This window comes from Ochotona curzoniae, unplaced genomic scaffold, assembly GCF_017591425.1.
Source record: "Ochotona curzoniae isolate NIBS_2020 unplaced genomic scaffold, NIBS_Ocur_1.0 contig_908, whole genome shotgun sequence".
NCBI lineage: Eukaryota > Metazoa > Chordata > Mammalia > Lagomorpha > Ochotonidae > Ochotona > Ochotona curzoniae.
In genome coordinates this window covers 18,373,616-18,391,043 of record NW_024466607.1, presented here as the reverse complement: position 1 = coordinate 18,391,043, position 17,428 = coordinate 18,373,616, and the positions used below count along the sequence as shown (strand labels likewise).

The following is a 17,428-nucleotide window of genomic DNA, read 5'->3' as shown; positions in this document are numbered from 1 at the left end:
CTGAACACCCCTTTGCTTACAAAGGAGCAGCCCTCTATGTGCTCAATCTGCAAGTGTCAGAGAAATCTTTCTCTTTCCTTGGCAGTGAGAGAAGCCAGCCGGTCAAATTAGCAGCACCGTGTTCAATGGTAAAATCTAGGCAACCAGCACGTACCTAATGTAAGTTTCATAATAGCGGGTCCTATCCAGGAAAGGCACAGCAGAGAAAGAAGACACAATTAGAAACATCCCCAGCAGAGTGAGAAATGTAGACAGCATGCTACCTCCCGGGCAGGGGTCAGCACCTGATGGCTCCTGGGCCAAATACAGGTTGCCACCTGTTCATGAAGAACTGGAAAAAGGGGAAGGTCTTTTCATCACATCAAAACAGGCAGATTAAATTTCAGTGCCCACAAATGAAGTTTTATGGACACAGTCTCACCCTGATGGGTTACGGCAGCCACAGCAGAGAAGGCTTTGCGATCCTCTCCAGGAAAACATTCGCCAACCCCTGTGCCAGGGCTCACTGCTGCACCTGGCATGGGTGAGCTTGCTGCTCCAATGGGCACCCTATAGGATAGCAAGTGGCCCCCTTTCCTTTAGGTCCTGGACTGGCCACGGGTTTGGTGGCACTCTCAGGTCTGGATGGATGCAAATGCCTAAAGGAAGTCTCCTCCATGTGTCAAGACCCAGGGCAGACACGACATTTCCATGGGCAAATGCGTTGCCAAGTTTACCTTTTAATGCTGGACCTTCTGGGAGGCTCCCGGTCATGCTTGTGAAAAGAATGGTGCCCATTTTCAGACACAAGCTCAAGGTCCCCAATGCTGGGTCGCTTTCCATGGGCAGCTTTGGACATATTGGCATTGTTGAGATTGGCATTGGTTGAGGTGGGAACTTGCTTTCCTATGGAATTATGGCTATGATGGTTATGACACACCGAATTTCCTGCTGGAGGAAACAGCGGTTTCTCAGTATCCCTTGCAGGTGGAACTGAAGGCCTTTGGACATGCAGGGGACGGTGGGTGGTATTGGTCTGTTGAAGGGACTCTCTCCTATCACTATTAACATGATTGACATGGTTTCCAAGCAGGGCACCATTTCTCTGCAAAATAACGGGAGACAACACCAGGTAACGTAACAGGCATGTAACACAGGCCAGCTCTGTCAGCTCATTTCTCTACACAAACAACAAACTGAGTAAGCTCTGTACGATCCCTGCCATCTGAGGGTTTCAACCAGCCCGTCAGCTAGGACTGTGTGGCTTCCCTCCCCTGCCCCGCCCCGCCCCACCCACCAGTTTTGGAGCTGGGAGTAAGCTCTCAGCTGCCGCTCTGGTTAAAGTGACTCACGCCCAAGCTGGGTTGCTGGGCTACCCCGTGGTTGGCCAGGAGGCACCCTCTCTGGGCTGGAGTAGGGGGCAGGTACTGGCAGGTAAGAGCTGTTCCAGGTGAGAAGGAGGGTGACATGGACAGCTTCTGGCAGGATCCAGAATCCCCCCCCTCCATGGTGGCCAATGGCTGCCACCGAACCCCTTGGGGGTGACACTGCAGGGAAGAGGGGGAGCAGGGCGGCAGGCTCAGGGAAGGAGTTGGCATGGCCCTAGAAGGGGTGCTGGTGAGGAGGGGTGGGAAGGAAGTGGTCTGAAAGCCCCCTAGACCCTAGCAGCTGGTGTATGTTTTCTAGACTTCTGTAGACCATTCGTTGTCCAAAACTCCAGTTCTGCCCCACTCCTTCCAGGTGACTGTGGGTAGCAAGGTGCAGGATAATTACTTTGAACACATCATCATCATCATCTTCTCCCTTCATTCCCTCGGGCTCATCATCCTGCAGGTCACACGATATTGCACGCCGGATTTCTGGTCCAATGTCGTGCAGTGTCCTTAATCCCGCCTACATCAAGGAAAATGGCAGAACACGTGGTGAGACAACTTGTGGAGTCTGCATCCCACCTTGGGGCGTGGCTTTGCACCAGAGGGGTGGGCGGGGAGGGAAAGACTTCTCCAAAGGCTGTCTGTAACAGAAGGCCACCCAAGCATGGCCGAGTGTAGTCAGTATGCTGGAAGCTGGCAAGTGACCTTCTCTGTAGACATCCCCAGTTGCAGGCGATGTTGTCTGGCCCCCAGTGCCAGGGCCTGCCATGGCCACAAGCGCTCGCCTCCGTCTTGAAGGATGAGCTTCGGAAAGGTCACCTACAGGGAGTCCTCTCCCAGAGCCACAAATGGGATAAGGAGAGGGCACAGCTGTTGTGGGCAGGTGGCAGGCACTCCCCTGCCATGTGCAGGGAGGGAAGGCCAGAGGCATATGTCAGGGCAACAAGCACACCGAGCAGCTGTCAGGACCACTGGCTCTGCTCTGAAGCCATGGACAAGCAAGTCACACACACACTGCAGCCACCAGCATGCTCAGACTGGGACAGGATGGACAGAAACGCACACAGACCTGGCCATCCGAGGTACGCTGTATGAAGGCTGACAACTTGCTGACAGAGAGTGTGCATTAAACAGACTGGCTCCCTGTCCCCTGGAAGGGGCATGGGACATGCCTCTCCACTGGGGTGATAGTTTGGGACATCACACATGCACACTACCTGCTCCCCAAGTCCAACCTTCCCAGATCCAGTCCCCACTCTGTTGGGACATGGCCACTGCCCTTATTGGGGAAAAAAGTTCTGATATGCTAATGAGGGAGGGTGTTGTCTCCAGTTGTGAGAAAACACACACCAACCTGAATAGGGACCGTGGAACTACTTTATTCCAACACACACACACACACACACACACACACGCTCACTCTCTCATCGTCTCTCTTCAATCCCCAGAAGGCTTGCTGTGACTCTGCAGCCATCCAGAACCTTGCAGCAGGGGCTCAGCTGTGGGTAGGCGGCTCTACTACAGTTAATGCTCCCAGCTCAGGGCAGGTTACCAAGCAGGACTGGGCTGGGGTGGGGTCCTTCCTCCACAGTATTCTACATGGGATGGTATCTACATGGGGTGGTAGTTGTGGCAAAGATAGGGACAAAACATGTGACTATGCCCTGGACATACACCTGGAAGAGAGGAAAGCTGTGCCAGAGCCAGTAGGGTTGGTCCTCTCCCAGTATGGGCATTCTCCAAATGGGCCTCTGGGGGTGGGCACTTGACACGGTGGTTCAGGTGTCACTGGAGCGCCCTGCTCAAGTTCCAGTGCCACTTCTAGCTTCCTACAGTGTGACTCCTGGGAGACAGCAGGCAATGGCTCCAGTTCCCGAGCACCCCCCACCCACGTGGGAGACCCAGATCGGATCCTGGCTGCAGCCACAGTCAGGAGCTGCTGCAGACATGTGGGGCGTGAAGGGGTATTTGGGCAAGCATCTGTATCTCTGCTTTTCAAGTAAAAATAAGTGATTAGTATCAGTCTTTAGCTATACCAGGCTTGGTAGAGTTAATCTAGACTCCCCGGGCTGGCACTTGGGCATAGCAAGTTTCTACCTGCAATGCTGGCATCCACTAAACAGGCATCAGTTTGTGTCTCAATGCTGTCCTGCTGATTCAGCTCCTTGCCCGGGAAAGCAGCGAAACACAGCCCAAGTGCTTGGATCTCTTTCCCCATATGAAGACCTTCAAATAAGCTCCTGGCTTCAGCCTGGCCCAGCCCTGGCCACTGTGTCTATTTAGGGAGTAAACTGAGCAGATGAAACGCCTTTCTCACTGTAACCCTGCTTTTCATATAGAAGTAAAAATGAATCTGAAAAAAAAAAAATAGAGGCTCTTACAGGAGCTTCCCCAGAGATCCTTATAACAGTGGCATTGTTGGTCTTAGCCCCAGTCTATGAGATAACTCTACTAAAACGGGTAGACTAGAGCCCAGAGCAGTAGCCTAGTGGTTAAAGTCCTCACCTTGTGTACACTGGGATCCCATATGGGCACTGGTTCATGTCCGGCTGCTTCACTTCCCATTCATCTCCCTGCTTGTGGCCTGGGAAAGCAGCAGAGGATGACCCAAAGCCTTGGGACACTGCACCACATGGGAGACGTGGAGGGGGGCTCCTGGCTGTGGATTGGCTTTGCTCCGGTCATTGTGGTCACTTGGGGAGTGAACCAGTGGACAGAGAATATTTCTCTGTCTCTGCTTCTCTTTGTAGTTCTACCTTTCAATAAGAATAAATAAATCTTAAAGAAAAAAAAAATGGTAGAGCCATGGAGTGTGACCCTTTGAGAGTGGACCGCCACAGGCCTTTTCCATTCACACACTGTGGGGGTGAAGGCAGTGCCAAGAGTCCTGGCCTTAAGGTTACAGATGCTGTGGTTCATAGGGACAGACAGACATGTTCCAGGCCAAAAGCACAAGGGTTCCTGGTGTAGTGAGCAAAGCCACTCCTCACTCTGGTCCCTTTGAGCGCTACTCTCGCTTGCTCTTTCTTTCTCTTTCTTTCTCTCTCTCTCTCACACACACACACACACACACGTCTCCTCTCCCAGGATTCCCAAGTCATTTGGTTCTGGGGGGACCCACTTGGCCACTCCGGGGAAACAGAACAACCCCTCTGGTGCCGGCAGAGCTGTGCGTGTGGGAAGGAAGGTGCGGATGCACTGTGCTGCCTGGCCTGCGGCTGCTGGGCGCAACATCTTCCCAGGGCTCCATCATCCACGGATGGGCAAACTAAGCAAGGGCCCCACTGTCTGCCCCTCCACCTGCTGGGGAGGTGGCTCTGGTTCCACAGCAATGGCTTGGGAACAAGAACCTACGTCTGAGTTCCCCACCGCCATCCACAGCTCCTGCAGAACACACTAACATCCACGCGTCCAGGGGCATGCTGCATGGCCACCAGCATTCCAAGGCATGGCAGTCAGGACTGCTTCTGGGTTCCTGCAACAGACAGTCCTGGTCCCTACCATGAAACCCACTGAACTAAGTCTGAGTAAAAGAAATAGAAAACTATTTATTTGGGTCATTTGCAACATCATCCTCTGTTTGATGGGTTGACATTTCACTGAAATACAGGTAACGTCATTGCATGACAACAACAGAAACAGGCTGCAGCGCATCTTTCATGGTGCACGGGGTTAGGGCTCTGTTGAGGGGACGGCGCGACAGACAGGACAGAGAATATGTGTGCAACGTAAATCGCGGAGAGGGTCAGCGGCAGAGGCAGCCGGAGGTGCCACCTCCACGGACGCATCAGGACGATGTGTTTCTTAAGGAGGCACCCGTGGGGGAGAGAACGGGCTGGCCGCTCTTCCCAGAACACGGGAGCAAGGGGCTTAGAGATTGTAGTTGCATTCCACTTGCTCCGCACAGGAAAAGGCACACCTTGTCTGCAGACTGGCATGGCCTTTTCCTGTGTCACGTGTGATGGGGGTGGGGGAGCCTTGGGTGTTCCTAAGACAGTGAGGGCAACAGATGGCCCCCAACACAACACAAAGCGTAAGCACAGCACCCTGAATTGATTACAGATCATGAAACATGGTCATGGAATTTTTCTAGCACACATTTCAAGTTCAAAGTTGCTTAGGCTGCTCCAAAAAATCCCAGAGGCACAAGTTCCAATTCCCCCCACCCCGAAAAAACACAAAACAAAAAAAATAACAGCCCACTACAGAAAACACTTATCTTACATCTTTGAAAAAACCTACTGGTTTTTCACAGCGCTAGAAAAGACTTATTTTGAAAGAAACACTTCACAATCAGTAAAACCACCCATTCTTTCACATTTCAGATCTGCATCTACCTCCAGTGGCAAAACAGCATTTTCATTTGAAATCTGCTCATGAGCACTTAAAACCCACAGACTGGGAGCCAATACAGTTGTTCCACTGCCATCCAAGTAGAATTATGGTTTTCAATAAGCACAGGATGGCTATAAAATAGGAACATTAACAACTTGTTTTAAGATGTCCAATCTTATAAAACATTAAACAGAATCAAGCCTAGTTTCTGGTTGTTTTTAAAAAGCTAGATGTTATCATAAATATATATTTTTTAAAAAGACATGTTGGCGCTTTGCCTGTAGTCTGCTGCTTTAAATTTTAGACACCATTTAATTGGAGTTTTATAGATACTTGTTCTACTGCATATGTAATCCAAAAAAAAAAAACAATAAGGAAAGAAAAATACAACAAACTCTAGAATCTAAACATTTCTGAAGCAACTGCAAAAAAAAAAAAAATTCCCTACACTTTGACTGCTAATACAGACATTCGTTTAGCTCCCCTGCTCTTGCCCACTTTGTCCTATCCGGAATACCTGAGATGCTTCGGACACCCGTTTCCCTCAGCCAACCCCAGCACACACAGCAGCCAGCTCTCAGAGCACAGTCAGACACACACACCCCGGAGAGCCACATGAGCACCTACGCTGTAGCAATGGAGCAGGGAGAGGCAGGTCTCCAGTGGGGACTGGGCCGGGCAGCTCATCTCAGGCTGTAAGAATGCCAGGCTGGCAGCCTTGCCGCCCGAGGAGGAGTCGTGTCTGGCAGAGCTGGCTCCCGTCACAGGCAGGCCCAGGCTGGCCCTGCACACACACACACACATGCAGGCAGCTTGCTAATGGCAAGCTCTGCTTCACCTCCTGGCGGGCGCCAGCTCCCACTGGATGAGTAGGGGTGGTGGCAGGGAGGGTGACTGCAGGGCAGCTCCGTTTGAAGAACAAATTGGGAATTACATTCTTTACAGAATAAACCCACTCATCTGCCTCCTCCGCGTGTGCACACACACATGCACACACACGGGCAACACCCATCCATGCTGTCACTGCCTTCTTCCAGGGAAAATGTCACGGTGTGGCCTTTGTGTGGCCCTGAGAACAGCCCTCATGTCCGAGTCATAGGCACCGCACCCCATTAGTCATTCTGGTGACTCCAGCTCTCAATGAAAAGGCAGCGGGCACACAAGCACATGGCACTCTGCCGTGTATGCTGCAGTGGCCTATGCCACTTGGTCAAATGAAGCCAGCTAAGCCGGCTTCCACGTTGCCCAGCTATCTCTTTTCGTGGCACCTGGATTCTCGGTTACCAACACCAGAATCAGGAGGAAGGAGGGCACGTCTCCTGGTAACAGAGAAGCATGTTTTGTCAAGTTCGGGCCCAGCAGGGGCTTCGAGTCACAACCTGTGTCGTGATGACACCTTCCTGCCTCACTCTCTGAGCTCACCTGCTTGTACACCACTAGAACCCCAGGGAGCAAAGGAGAACCTAGAGTGTTCCCGTGGGGTTAATGCCATGGGCCAAGGGCAGTCAAGGCCTGCCTGTGATGCCACACCAGCGGTGAGAAAGCAATGCTTCCCCCGTGCCCCGTTCTGGAACCGAGTCTGGCTCATATCCCACATTTGCCTATGACCGTAACAGTGGGGTGCCATCTCAGCAAGGCTCCCGTTCAGTCCACTAACTTCATGGAGCATGTCCCTCCCTCAGCACAAAGGAGAGAGCTGATCACCAGGTGTCCCCGAAACCCATCCTCTGTTAAGTACACTTTGGAGGGAGGAGGTTTTTAAAACACGCTTCCTATTGGGTGCTTAGACCATCCTTCCTCCAGATCTGTACAGTGAGAGGAGGCTACACCATGGGGTTCAGTCCCAACATGACTGGATGTATGGAGCACAGGCAGCCCTGGGTGCCAGGGGTGACCTGGGGAGCAGGGTTTTGCCACTGGGCAGGCACCTCTCTAACAAGGGAGTTCATTAGAAGGTTCCAGCAACCTCTGCTACCCTCTGCCTGTAAGGAAGATTCGAGACTCACCCCTCGCTAAGCGAGGCCATGTGTGCTGAGACCTCAGAGCATTGCAAGCCACCTGCACAGGGCTCCGCAAGGCCACTGTGAAACGTACCAGACCAGGCCGTCCTTTGCCTTGAACTCCGTCCTTCTCTCACATGACCACAGTGAGGTTGTTCAAGGCCACGTGATGCACAGTCATGTCATCACCCTGGAGTCTTTGTGCTTGCATATTCTTGTTTTAGAAATGTCTTAATTTTAATTTTTAATTAAGTATTAGTATGCAAGCTTCTCCAATGATTTTTTTTTTTTTTAAAGAGTAGAGTCCTGAGGACAGGAATCTTTGTGAACTGGAAGAATGATTCATCCTCCACCACGCAGCCTTGTCCTCGCTCAAGGGCCAGCCTCGGCACCCAGCTTAGGACACCTGTGGTCCTACTGACCATTCTTCTACTTTGGGGAGAAAAGTCCCTCACTGGTGGGTGAAAGCATGATTGGAAGAATCGTCTTCGAGTGACGAGCCCTCCTGTTCTCTTAGGGTAACAGGTGCCAAAGCAAATGCATCCCTCTAGGGACCTACCCATCCTGAAACCAGTGGGAAGCCGTAGCACACTCCCTCATGTAGAGAACTGGGCTTCCATGCATCAGAGCTCCTGGGGTCTTGGCATGTCACAGTCACCGAGACCCTCTCACTCCTGCTTAACAGCTCCCTGTCTGCTCCAACACTTCTGAACACCACTGCTAGTCTCCAGATGGAAGAGCTAAGCATGCAGGACTTGATAATCCTGTGTAGTTTTTGTTAAGTGGGTAGGCCTATCTGAATGCAGCACAGTGCAGGCTGAGAACAGCCTGACACCCCATCTCACCTTTGCTTCTCTAGGATGACCTGCATCATCACTTGTGTCCAGGAGCTTCTGGGTTTAGCAATGTGGATTCTGGTGTTGGGTAGCCAGTGTGCCGGGTATGTTTGATGACGCTAAGTACCACAGGTATGTACCCTCTCACACCTTCCTGGACACCGCACGCTACACTTTCCTGCCATGAACAGAAGTGACAGAGGCCTCTGCTGCTGGACCAGAACCCAAGTGCCACGGAGCCGGGCTCCCTTTGTGCATTCAGGAGGGAGCAGCCAAGGTTGGTCCAACCTGCTTTGCTTGCCACCAGCCCTATGTTCTACCTGGCAAGTCACATTTTCCCCATTGTCCCTTATTTAGAGGGCACAGGCAGAAAGGCCTGTAAATACTACCCAGCTGGGTTACCTGGGTCATTTTATGCAGGGGCTTATGAGTATGCGGGCTTAGACCTGGGACACTGCTGGTCACAGGGGTCCTCAGAGACAGAGTGGACAGGAGTGGGCACAGCCTTGTATTCATCCAGCCCTGGGGTCAGCCTGGTGTGGACTGGCTCCTCACCAGACCGGCCAGCTTTAAAAAGGATGCATTATGGGCCCAGCGCGGTAACCTAATGGCTAAAGTCCTGACCTTGCAAGTGCTGGGATCCCATATGGCCACCGGTTCTAATCCTAGCATTCCTGCTTCCCACCATCCAGCTCTCTGCTTGCAGCCTGGAAAGCAGTCAAGGATGGCCCAAAGCCTTGGGACCCTGCACCCATATGGGAGACCCGAAAGAGGCTCCAGGATCCTGGCTATGGATTGGCTCTGATCATTGGGGCAGCTTGGGGAGTGAATGAACAGATGAAAGATCTTCCTCTCTGTCTCCTCCTCTCTGTATATCTGACTTTCCAATAAAAATAAATAAATCTTAAAAAAAAAAAAGAAGGATGCATCACATTCTTGACAATTACTTATCACTCAAACTTCTCAGACACGGTTTCCTCAGAGCAGAAGTGGGTGTTTAAACCAGGGCAGCATCCCTGAGGCCCCTCCAGCTGCTGGATCACAGGGGAGCCTTGGACAGGGCCTGGGCTGCTGACAGAGGTGGACACCAGAAAGGGGCTAGAGGCAACTATGGCACAAACTGGGCAGAGCCAGGCTTCAGCATTCTCATGGTGGCACAGCCATGCGGGATGTGCCCTAAAGCCCTGGTGGACCCGAACTCCCAGAACTCCAGGCACCCCACTGCATATCCCAGGCTGACTACAGGTGCACCCACGGGAGCAGAGTTGCGAGCTGGGCCCATCCCCATATGAGGTCGAGAGGTTGCCCCAAGTACTTTCTGGTCAGACCTCCTGGTATAGAGCCAAGGATCCAGCTCCTCCTCCCTGTCCTCCTCCGCCTGGCCACCAGAACTCCTGTTCCCCGGGGTGGGCTCCCAAGAATCCCTACGTTCAGAAGCAGGGCCACCTCAGCACATGTGACTTTCTCCTCAACGCCCATACACACGCACACACAGCTTCCAGGCTCCCGAAGCCCTTCTTTCCTGCACACACACATACTCCCATCTTTGTGACTTTCCCCCAGGGCTTCTCCAAGAAAAGCGTATTTCTTGGAGAGCAATTTTCAAGCCCCACAAGGGCCCTCTGGCGTGCCCTGGACTGAGTGTCACTGGAGATATGACACATCAGATGCTGCTGCCACCCACTCCGCGGGGCGAGCCCCTGCTGTTTCTAAGACAGCAACATGCAACCTGCAGAGGGCTACTTCCCTCAGCATCTTAAGAGAGGGGAGAAGTCTCTCCCTCAGAGGATACAGTACAGAACAGAACAGAGAAAACAAAGGAAACCAGAATAGCTTAAAGTTCCAGTAGTAAACAGGCATATGATATTATTATTGGTGTAGTCTTAATAATAAGCAGTGATACGTTCAAAGTGCTTTACAATCACTTAGCGATTCCTCACAACAGCCCTGTGAGGTAGGTCAACATGATTTACCCCCATTTTACAGATGGGGAAACTGAGGCACGGAGCGGTTAAGTGTCTTGCCCAAGGTCAACACAGCAAGTGAACGCTGGAGTCAGGACTAGAATCCAGGTTCCCCTGACTCCCACACTGCTTCCAAAGAGGCATCCCCAAGTCTGGCTCTGAGCACGAGTGCGGGCGGACAATGTTAGATGAGGAGGTTTAGGAGTATGTGGTGGGGTTCCCCGTGGGCGCGTTAAAATGGAACCTGAGGTGTCGCCTGGGCTGGTTCTGGCATGCGGGTGTATGTGTTAATTTCAATGGGTGCGTCTGAGCTTCCTGGCCTGTCCGCTGGCCACTGCCCACTGGCCTGGTTACCGCAGCGAGCAGGCCCAGGGTGGTCAGGAGGTCGTGACGTACTGGTTTGGCGGTCAGCTCAGTGCCAAGGGGTCCTTGGACCGGTCCCTGGGAGTCCGGGCCAACTAGGGAGGCAGGACTTTGGACCAAAGTCAGCAGCCCCATCTCGGGCACATCTGCTTCATCTTTTAGTATTCAATCTGTGTGATTATTATTCATTTTTTTTCTACTGGCCAGCATCAGGAGGTTGTGTTCATTTCACTTCTCTGCGGGGCAGCTTCCCCCTTCCATGGCTCTCTCTCTCTCTCACTCTCCTCTCTTTCCCTTTCTCTGAGTCTCTGCTCGGAAGGGAAAACTGGTCGGCCTCGGGTACTCCCTTCTGCGAGCGAGCAGCATCTGCGGCACAGAGGCGGCCACGGGCCCGCTTCCGCCTTCCGGAGCAGTGCTTGGCTGGGAAGGGGCCTCCCTGGGGCCTTGGGTTTGTTTTCTGCATTTCTCCCGCAAGGCTCTTTCAGCGGCTAGAAGCCATCTGGAGACTGCCCTCTCAAGGCCTGAGCCACAAGCGCCTTCGGACTAACCAGCTTGGTGCCGTAGCTTGGGCCGAAAATTCTAAAGCATCCGTTCAAGCATCTGAAACAAACGAATCAGCCAGTGAAATTGCATCAGTTAGCAGGGGGTACTCCTCTTAAGTGTAAATTAAAAAAAAGTAGGGTGAGGGATGCGGAGAGGAAGAGACGAGAGCCCCTGTGTGGCTTTCCAAAGAGCGCCTGGCGCCGTCTTTAGGGACGACGCTGACATTGGTCTCTCTTCCAGAGGGTCCCGCTTGCCTGTATTTACATTTTGGGACCCTTTCCGAAGGCTGCTGCAGGGGACCGTGGGGGTCTAAGGGCCAGCAGACTTCTTCCTGTATCCCACCCACTTGTTCCCATGGGCCACCTGCACAGGCCTGTCAGATGGCTGTGATACCAGCTTTAAAATGGCTCAACCTCACAGCTTAATTCTTTGTAGGGAAGGAATAATGGTGAAACCCAGCCTCCCAGCAGCTTTACAAAACCAAGATGCTACCCCTCTGGAATTCTCCTGTCATTGAGATGGGCTGACTCCCATCTGAGGAGTCAGGGAGGAGGCAGCTTTTCAGAGCCCACTGGAATCAAGGACATTCTTGAAGGCTGGAAGCGGGAGAAATGAACCAAATGCTTCCCATTTGGGACTCTGTTTCCTGTCCATGAGACACTGGGCCAAATGCAGTTCTCTAACCTGCCCAGGAGTTCTGATGGCAAAGGCACCCTCATGGGAGCCTAGGTGTGCCCTGCTGGTTGCTGGCAAGGGTGCGTGGCCAAATTCCTATCCCCGTGTACCCCTTGTGGTACCGTGCGGGTCCCCGAGATGTAGCAACAATGGATGAAGAGCAAATGCCTGGTCCAAACCAAAGTGAAGATGGTATGTGAGAGGGGAGCAGGAGTAAACTCAAAAAGGCCTGACGCAGCTTCGCTCCAGCTCCCTCGGCAGAGGGGCTGGAGGGAAGGCCGGGTTTAAGGATGAGGATGAATGGAAACCGCACACTCATTCAGATCACAGAGGCCCGAGCGGGCAGGGAGCCGAACCTCACCCCACGCTCCCCTGCACAGGGAAGGCAACAGCACAGCTCGTCAGAACGGCACGGTAGGAGATCAGATGGAGCCTATGGGGGAAGGGAGGTCCAAAGCCATGGTGCACGTGTGTGCGTGCAACAGGGGAGCAGAGAACCCCGGGGCCAGTCCTGCAAGTCGCTCAGACAGACTGCACTCGACGCAGCACAAGCACGCACCAGCCTCCGCTGCCACTCCTGCTCACACCGCGCTGGCCACACTGTACTTCCCTACCAGCCGTCCGTCCGTGAGCTGGGTGGAACCCTGCCAAGGGAAGAAGCTAGTCACTGCCCCCCTGCTCCCCATCTCAACCAGCCAGGCCCTTCAGGGACCTTCTCCTTGTCCCACAGTCAGCACCTTCCTCCCGCTGCCATGTGGCCCCATTTCCCTAACCGCTACATCGGCGTGCAGTATTTTGCTTCCTACAGAAAGCGAAGCCTCCTGGTGCTCATTAGAAGGCGGCAAGGAGCATTTTGAGTCATTTCTACTGCCATTTAGAATGATCCCTCAAGGAGCTGGGTGCTTCTTTCTCCATTCTGACTGTTTGCTTCACAATTCATCTGTCTCAAGATGACGAACATGAAGTCATCATCTAGGCTGGGTACGCCACGTGGATCACAGACAAGGTCTCAACCACCCAACTCGTGTGTGGTGTGTTGAAACATCTAACTAGAAACATCTCAAGTTCAACAAGGAAATGAAATCTTTTCTATAAACAATGAAATGAGTGTCAATGAGAGTACAAAAAAAAAAAAAAAAAAAAAACCTCAACATGATGATAACACAGTGGAATACTCTTTTAAGCCACCGCCTATATGTAATGTTAGCACCATCTGAATGTTCCAATTAAGACTTAACATTCCCCATACAGGAAACGGGTCACTCACTACTTAGCCACATGTTGTTCTTGCACTTTTGAAAAGATCCGAGTAGCATCCAGCCACAGAACAAGTACCAAAGCACCCAATACAGACAGAACCCTGAGGCGGAGTTGGGGTAGGGAGTCGGTTCAGCAAAGGGACAGCCTTCCACCCGAGTGGTTGGCATACACACTTTCCTCCAAGCCCAGAGCCCAACAGATCTCTGTGAGTTACAAAGCCAGTCCCAATTAAAGAGCACACTTGCCCCGGCGGCCCTGACCTCACTGTCCAGACTTGGAGGACAGTGAGCAGAGAGCGCCATGGAACACATGAACTGTTCCCACTCCAAGCCACACCAGGAGGCCGCACCCACCCCGCCCACATGGGTCAGAGCCCTGTTCAAACGTGCCAAGGTGTGTCTTTTCGGTTTGTTTCTTCTAAGGCTCATGGTGAACTGCAAGCCAGGAGGAAGCCCAAGTGTGCAGACCACACTGGCAGGCAGGAGGTGGAAGAGCTCAGCTTGCCAGCCCTGCAGCACGGGATGGCAACGAGCTGCCTGAGCCCCGGCTCCCTGCCACCTGCCCTCCTCTTCACCCCTCGCCCCTGTGGTTGTCCTGACAGAGCAGACGGAGTCCCGTGAATCTGCAGGTGACTACACAAGGGGGACAACACAGAGTCTGTGGAAAACAGAATTTCAAGGGCAGTTCCTTATGGTGCAGAAGATTTCCAAATCCATGCAGGTGTTTTTTTTTTTTTTTCATCTGATAACATGTTTCCACCAACTTTATGAAGACCCCTGGCACACATGCATCCCACACCCCTCATTTGCTCATTCATGTTCACTCTCCCAGTGAGATCACAGACAAGCCTTTGCTTCCACAATTGCCACGACATTCAACATGAAACAGCGGCCAAGCGCTGCTGCATGCTGAACTTGACGGACACCCACAAAGCCAACGTTAGGACACACAGTGACACAGGGACACCAAGGTCATTTTATCAGACCCAATAGATGAGACGATTGCTTATCTTCCGCACAATGGGCATCACAGCTGCCACACCACTGCCCTCCCTGATCAGCACCCTTCCCCACTCCCACTAACTGCATCCCTCCTCATCCTCTTCCCATAGGTCTCCCTTGACACTCATTCCTTTCACTCCTCTGTGCACCTGGTTTGCAGCCCAGAGTTCTGGGCTCACTGAGGATTCCACTTCCCTTCTGTGTACAGCCCCTGCTGCTACCAGGGGCTCCTGAAAGGTGACATCCACACGCTAGCGGCCTGGGCAGGGCCTGGACTGCAGGAGGGCAGGAAGACCAGAAGCCAGCCTGGGTGGAAGGGAGAGCCAGCCTCGTGGCCACCAGGAGACAACACGTAGACATACTGCGTGGACACACACACACATACACACGGCAAGCACACAGCACACACTAGGAAGTGATGATGTCACGGAAACGAACCAAAAAACTAACAAGCCATGGGGTAAGAAACAAACAGAAACAAAACAAAGCACTTGCGTTCAGATGGAAAGCTGTTCCCTGGGCAGCTAGGACTCTGGACCCAGGACTCTGGGGCAGGTGGGCTTGCTCGGGGCACACTGCCTTTGGAGAAGACTGTGGGGGGAGGGTGGTGGGGTGCGAGGGCTGGGCTCGCTCTTCCCTCACCACAATTTCCCCGAAGTGGAGGGTGGGGAGCGATGCAGGCCCTTGCCATATGGGCCTGGCTGGCAGCGGGTACAGGGCCCCATGGAGGAGGCAAGGTCATTGTGGGGAGCACTTACCTTGGGACCCCAGAACTGGCCAGTCCACATTTTGGGGGGAGTGTGCAGTATCTCAGTTTAAACAAAATCCTTGTGGGACTGCTCACCCCGCATAACCAGCTCTCTCTAGTATTTCAAATAAGCTTGGAACATCGTTAGTGGGAGGAGCAAACGCGAGAAAGGGACAATTCACCTGCAGGGCGATGGTGGTGTTCTTCGCAGGGTGCTTTCCCACCAGGCCTTGTTCTTTCCGTTTCTTGAATTTCCTAAAGTAGTCCTGTATCAGGAAAGTGGCATAGAACTTCCCCACGGTTACCTCATCATCTAAACGGAGAGACCAGACACAGCTCTCCCGGATCAGCACATTTGGACCAAGAGCCTCAACAACTGGCTTCTGGCTTGGGGCAGGGGTGGGGCGGGATGGTGCAGAAGGCACCGAGCTCTCAGCCTACAACACAGGAGACTCCATCTAGCGGAAAAAAAAAAAGCAAGGCTTTGCGAAGCAGTCAAGGCTCACAGTTGAGTCCGTTAGATGAATTGATACTCAGAAGGTGCAGAAACTAATACATCCGTCATGAGTCTCATCGAGCAGCGTTAATTAGTAAAACCATGGAATGCCGTCTTGGTTATTGAGTGAAAACAAAAATCATGAAACCAAAAAAACAAAAACAAAAACAACAACAAAAAAAGGCTTCATGGGCCATGTTCCCGCCCCTAGGCTGGGGGATTTGCATGTGTAATTACCATCAATGTTGAGAATAATTAAACATCCAAATCCCCGTGGGTGAAGAGAGAGACGAGGGAAGGTGACGTTAAAGCTCCAACAGAGAGGAAGGTTCAGGAAAGTGACTGCAAATCCAGGCCGCCATGTGCTCCCCATCCTCTGCCAAGAAACTCTGGGGAACATTTCTGGGCTTGTCACCCAGAACTGCTGGTTCTCTGGGCTGCAGCCACAGCCCCGACTAACCTCTCCGCTGGGCTGCACTTCCCTTTGGCTGTGTTCAGAAGTGGCCTCCAACATGTGTCGGGGAATCAGAACTCTGCTGACGACTTTAGAGGGGATGCATGAGGCAGAAGAGCGGCTCTGGCTGTCTCGAGGGAAACTGCAGATGGGGGTCCTCCTCTGGTCTCCCCCAGGGGGCCTGCTACCAGATCTGCAATGTACTGAGGTCTCCTGAGTGGAAAGTTTAGGTAACATGAGCAGCTGACCCCACGGGGATTCCTGCCTGGGGAAGAGGGGTGGCTTGGAGGGGGGAGGCAGGTTCCCTCTGGCCATGACTTCTCAGGGACAGCAGGGAGGAGGAAGAGCTCCTGGTTCTTAGGTTTCCCAACACCTAACCTTCGGCCAGGCTGTCCTTTTGCAGGAGCCAAGAACTGGTCTGGAGCAAGGGGCCACACCTGGGCTCATGTTCTCATGTTTAAGAAATGTGTCCCTCTGATGCACTGTAATGGAAACGTGAGAGCAGACACAGTAAGATGCACACCCTTTGGCCTGGTCCATCCCCCAAGATGACTACCAGCCAACAGACTCATCTTTTATCTTGCAACTTGCTGACAGCGGCATCCACGTAAGTGGATCCCAGAATGCGATGCACAGGGGGGACTCTGGTTCCCACCACATCCACTAACTGCGTCCCAGCAAAGCTTCATCTGCTGCCCACATGGGAGGTACTGCCCACATGCTGCACTATTCTCCATCTAGAGACCACAGGGGAGTCCTTTCTGTACTTCCTCATGAGCAGCAGGAGGGAAGGCTGCCGTCCCCTTAAGAAGGATGTTTCTTCCACACACAAACCTGGAGCTGTGGAGGGGCTGCCACTGTCAACCTCAGGCTTTGTGTGCAATGTAGAGCTGTCATGCTCCAGCAGTCTCATGCTAGAGGGTCTGCTGATGCAGTGTCCATCAGCCAGGAAAGCAAGAGGAAGGCAGGGACCACGAGGGTCAGGGCAGCTTAGCCCTCACTCTGCTCCCCAGCCTCTGGGCCTCGAGCCCTACGGACTTTTAGAATACAGGGACCAGCCAGCCCCTGCTAGTGGGCACCTCCAGGTGCCAAGTCCTGGGTCAGGAATTCCACGCATGCTGTCCCTTCATCTGGACAGATGGCGAGATTTGCTCAGGGCTGCTGAGCCTGGATTTCAACCCAGGACCAGCGCCTCCTGTGTTTGGGATTCTCTCTTTCTCCAACTCAGCTCCCCTAAAACGGACCAGCTACAGTCACACAGGCCACTTGCTTCATTGGAGTCACCGGTCCCCAAAGCACCAGTCTAGCCTTTTCCTGGACTGCCCACATGGACTGCTGGCTATCTGGCTGGTATGTCTGGGAAGCTCACTGGGGTGCTCTGCCTGCCATATCATGGCCAGT

At 52.9% G+C, this 17,428-nt stretch overlaps 1 protein-coding gene across 5 annotated transcripts in view; it reads right to left on the bottom strand.

The window, feature by feature from the left end:
- CACNA1D (calcium voltage-gated channel subunit alpha1 D) overlaps positions 1–17,428 on the bottom strand; it is a 419,352-nt gene that overhangs the window by 6,493 nt on the left and 395,431 nt on the right. For 4 of the 5 annotated variants that reach the window (XM_040994635.1, XM_040994637.1, XM_040994634.1 and 1 more), the window contains 4 exons: positions 15,260–15,390; positions 1,753–1,872; positions 717–1,084; positions 155–181 (listed from right to left, as the gene is read on the bottom strand). In XM_040994635.1, coding sequence (XP_040850569.1) covers positions 155–181; positions 717–1,084; positions 1,753–1,872; positions 15,260–15,390 — 646 coding nt within the window. The remainder of the gene's footprint in view (positions 1–154; positions 182–716; positions 1,085–1,752; positions 1,873–15,259; positions 15,391–17,428) is intronic. The other variant, XM_040994639.1, reaches the window with a different exon arrangement.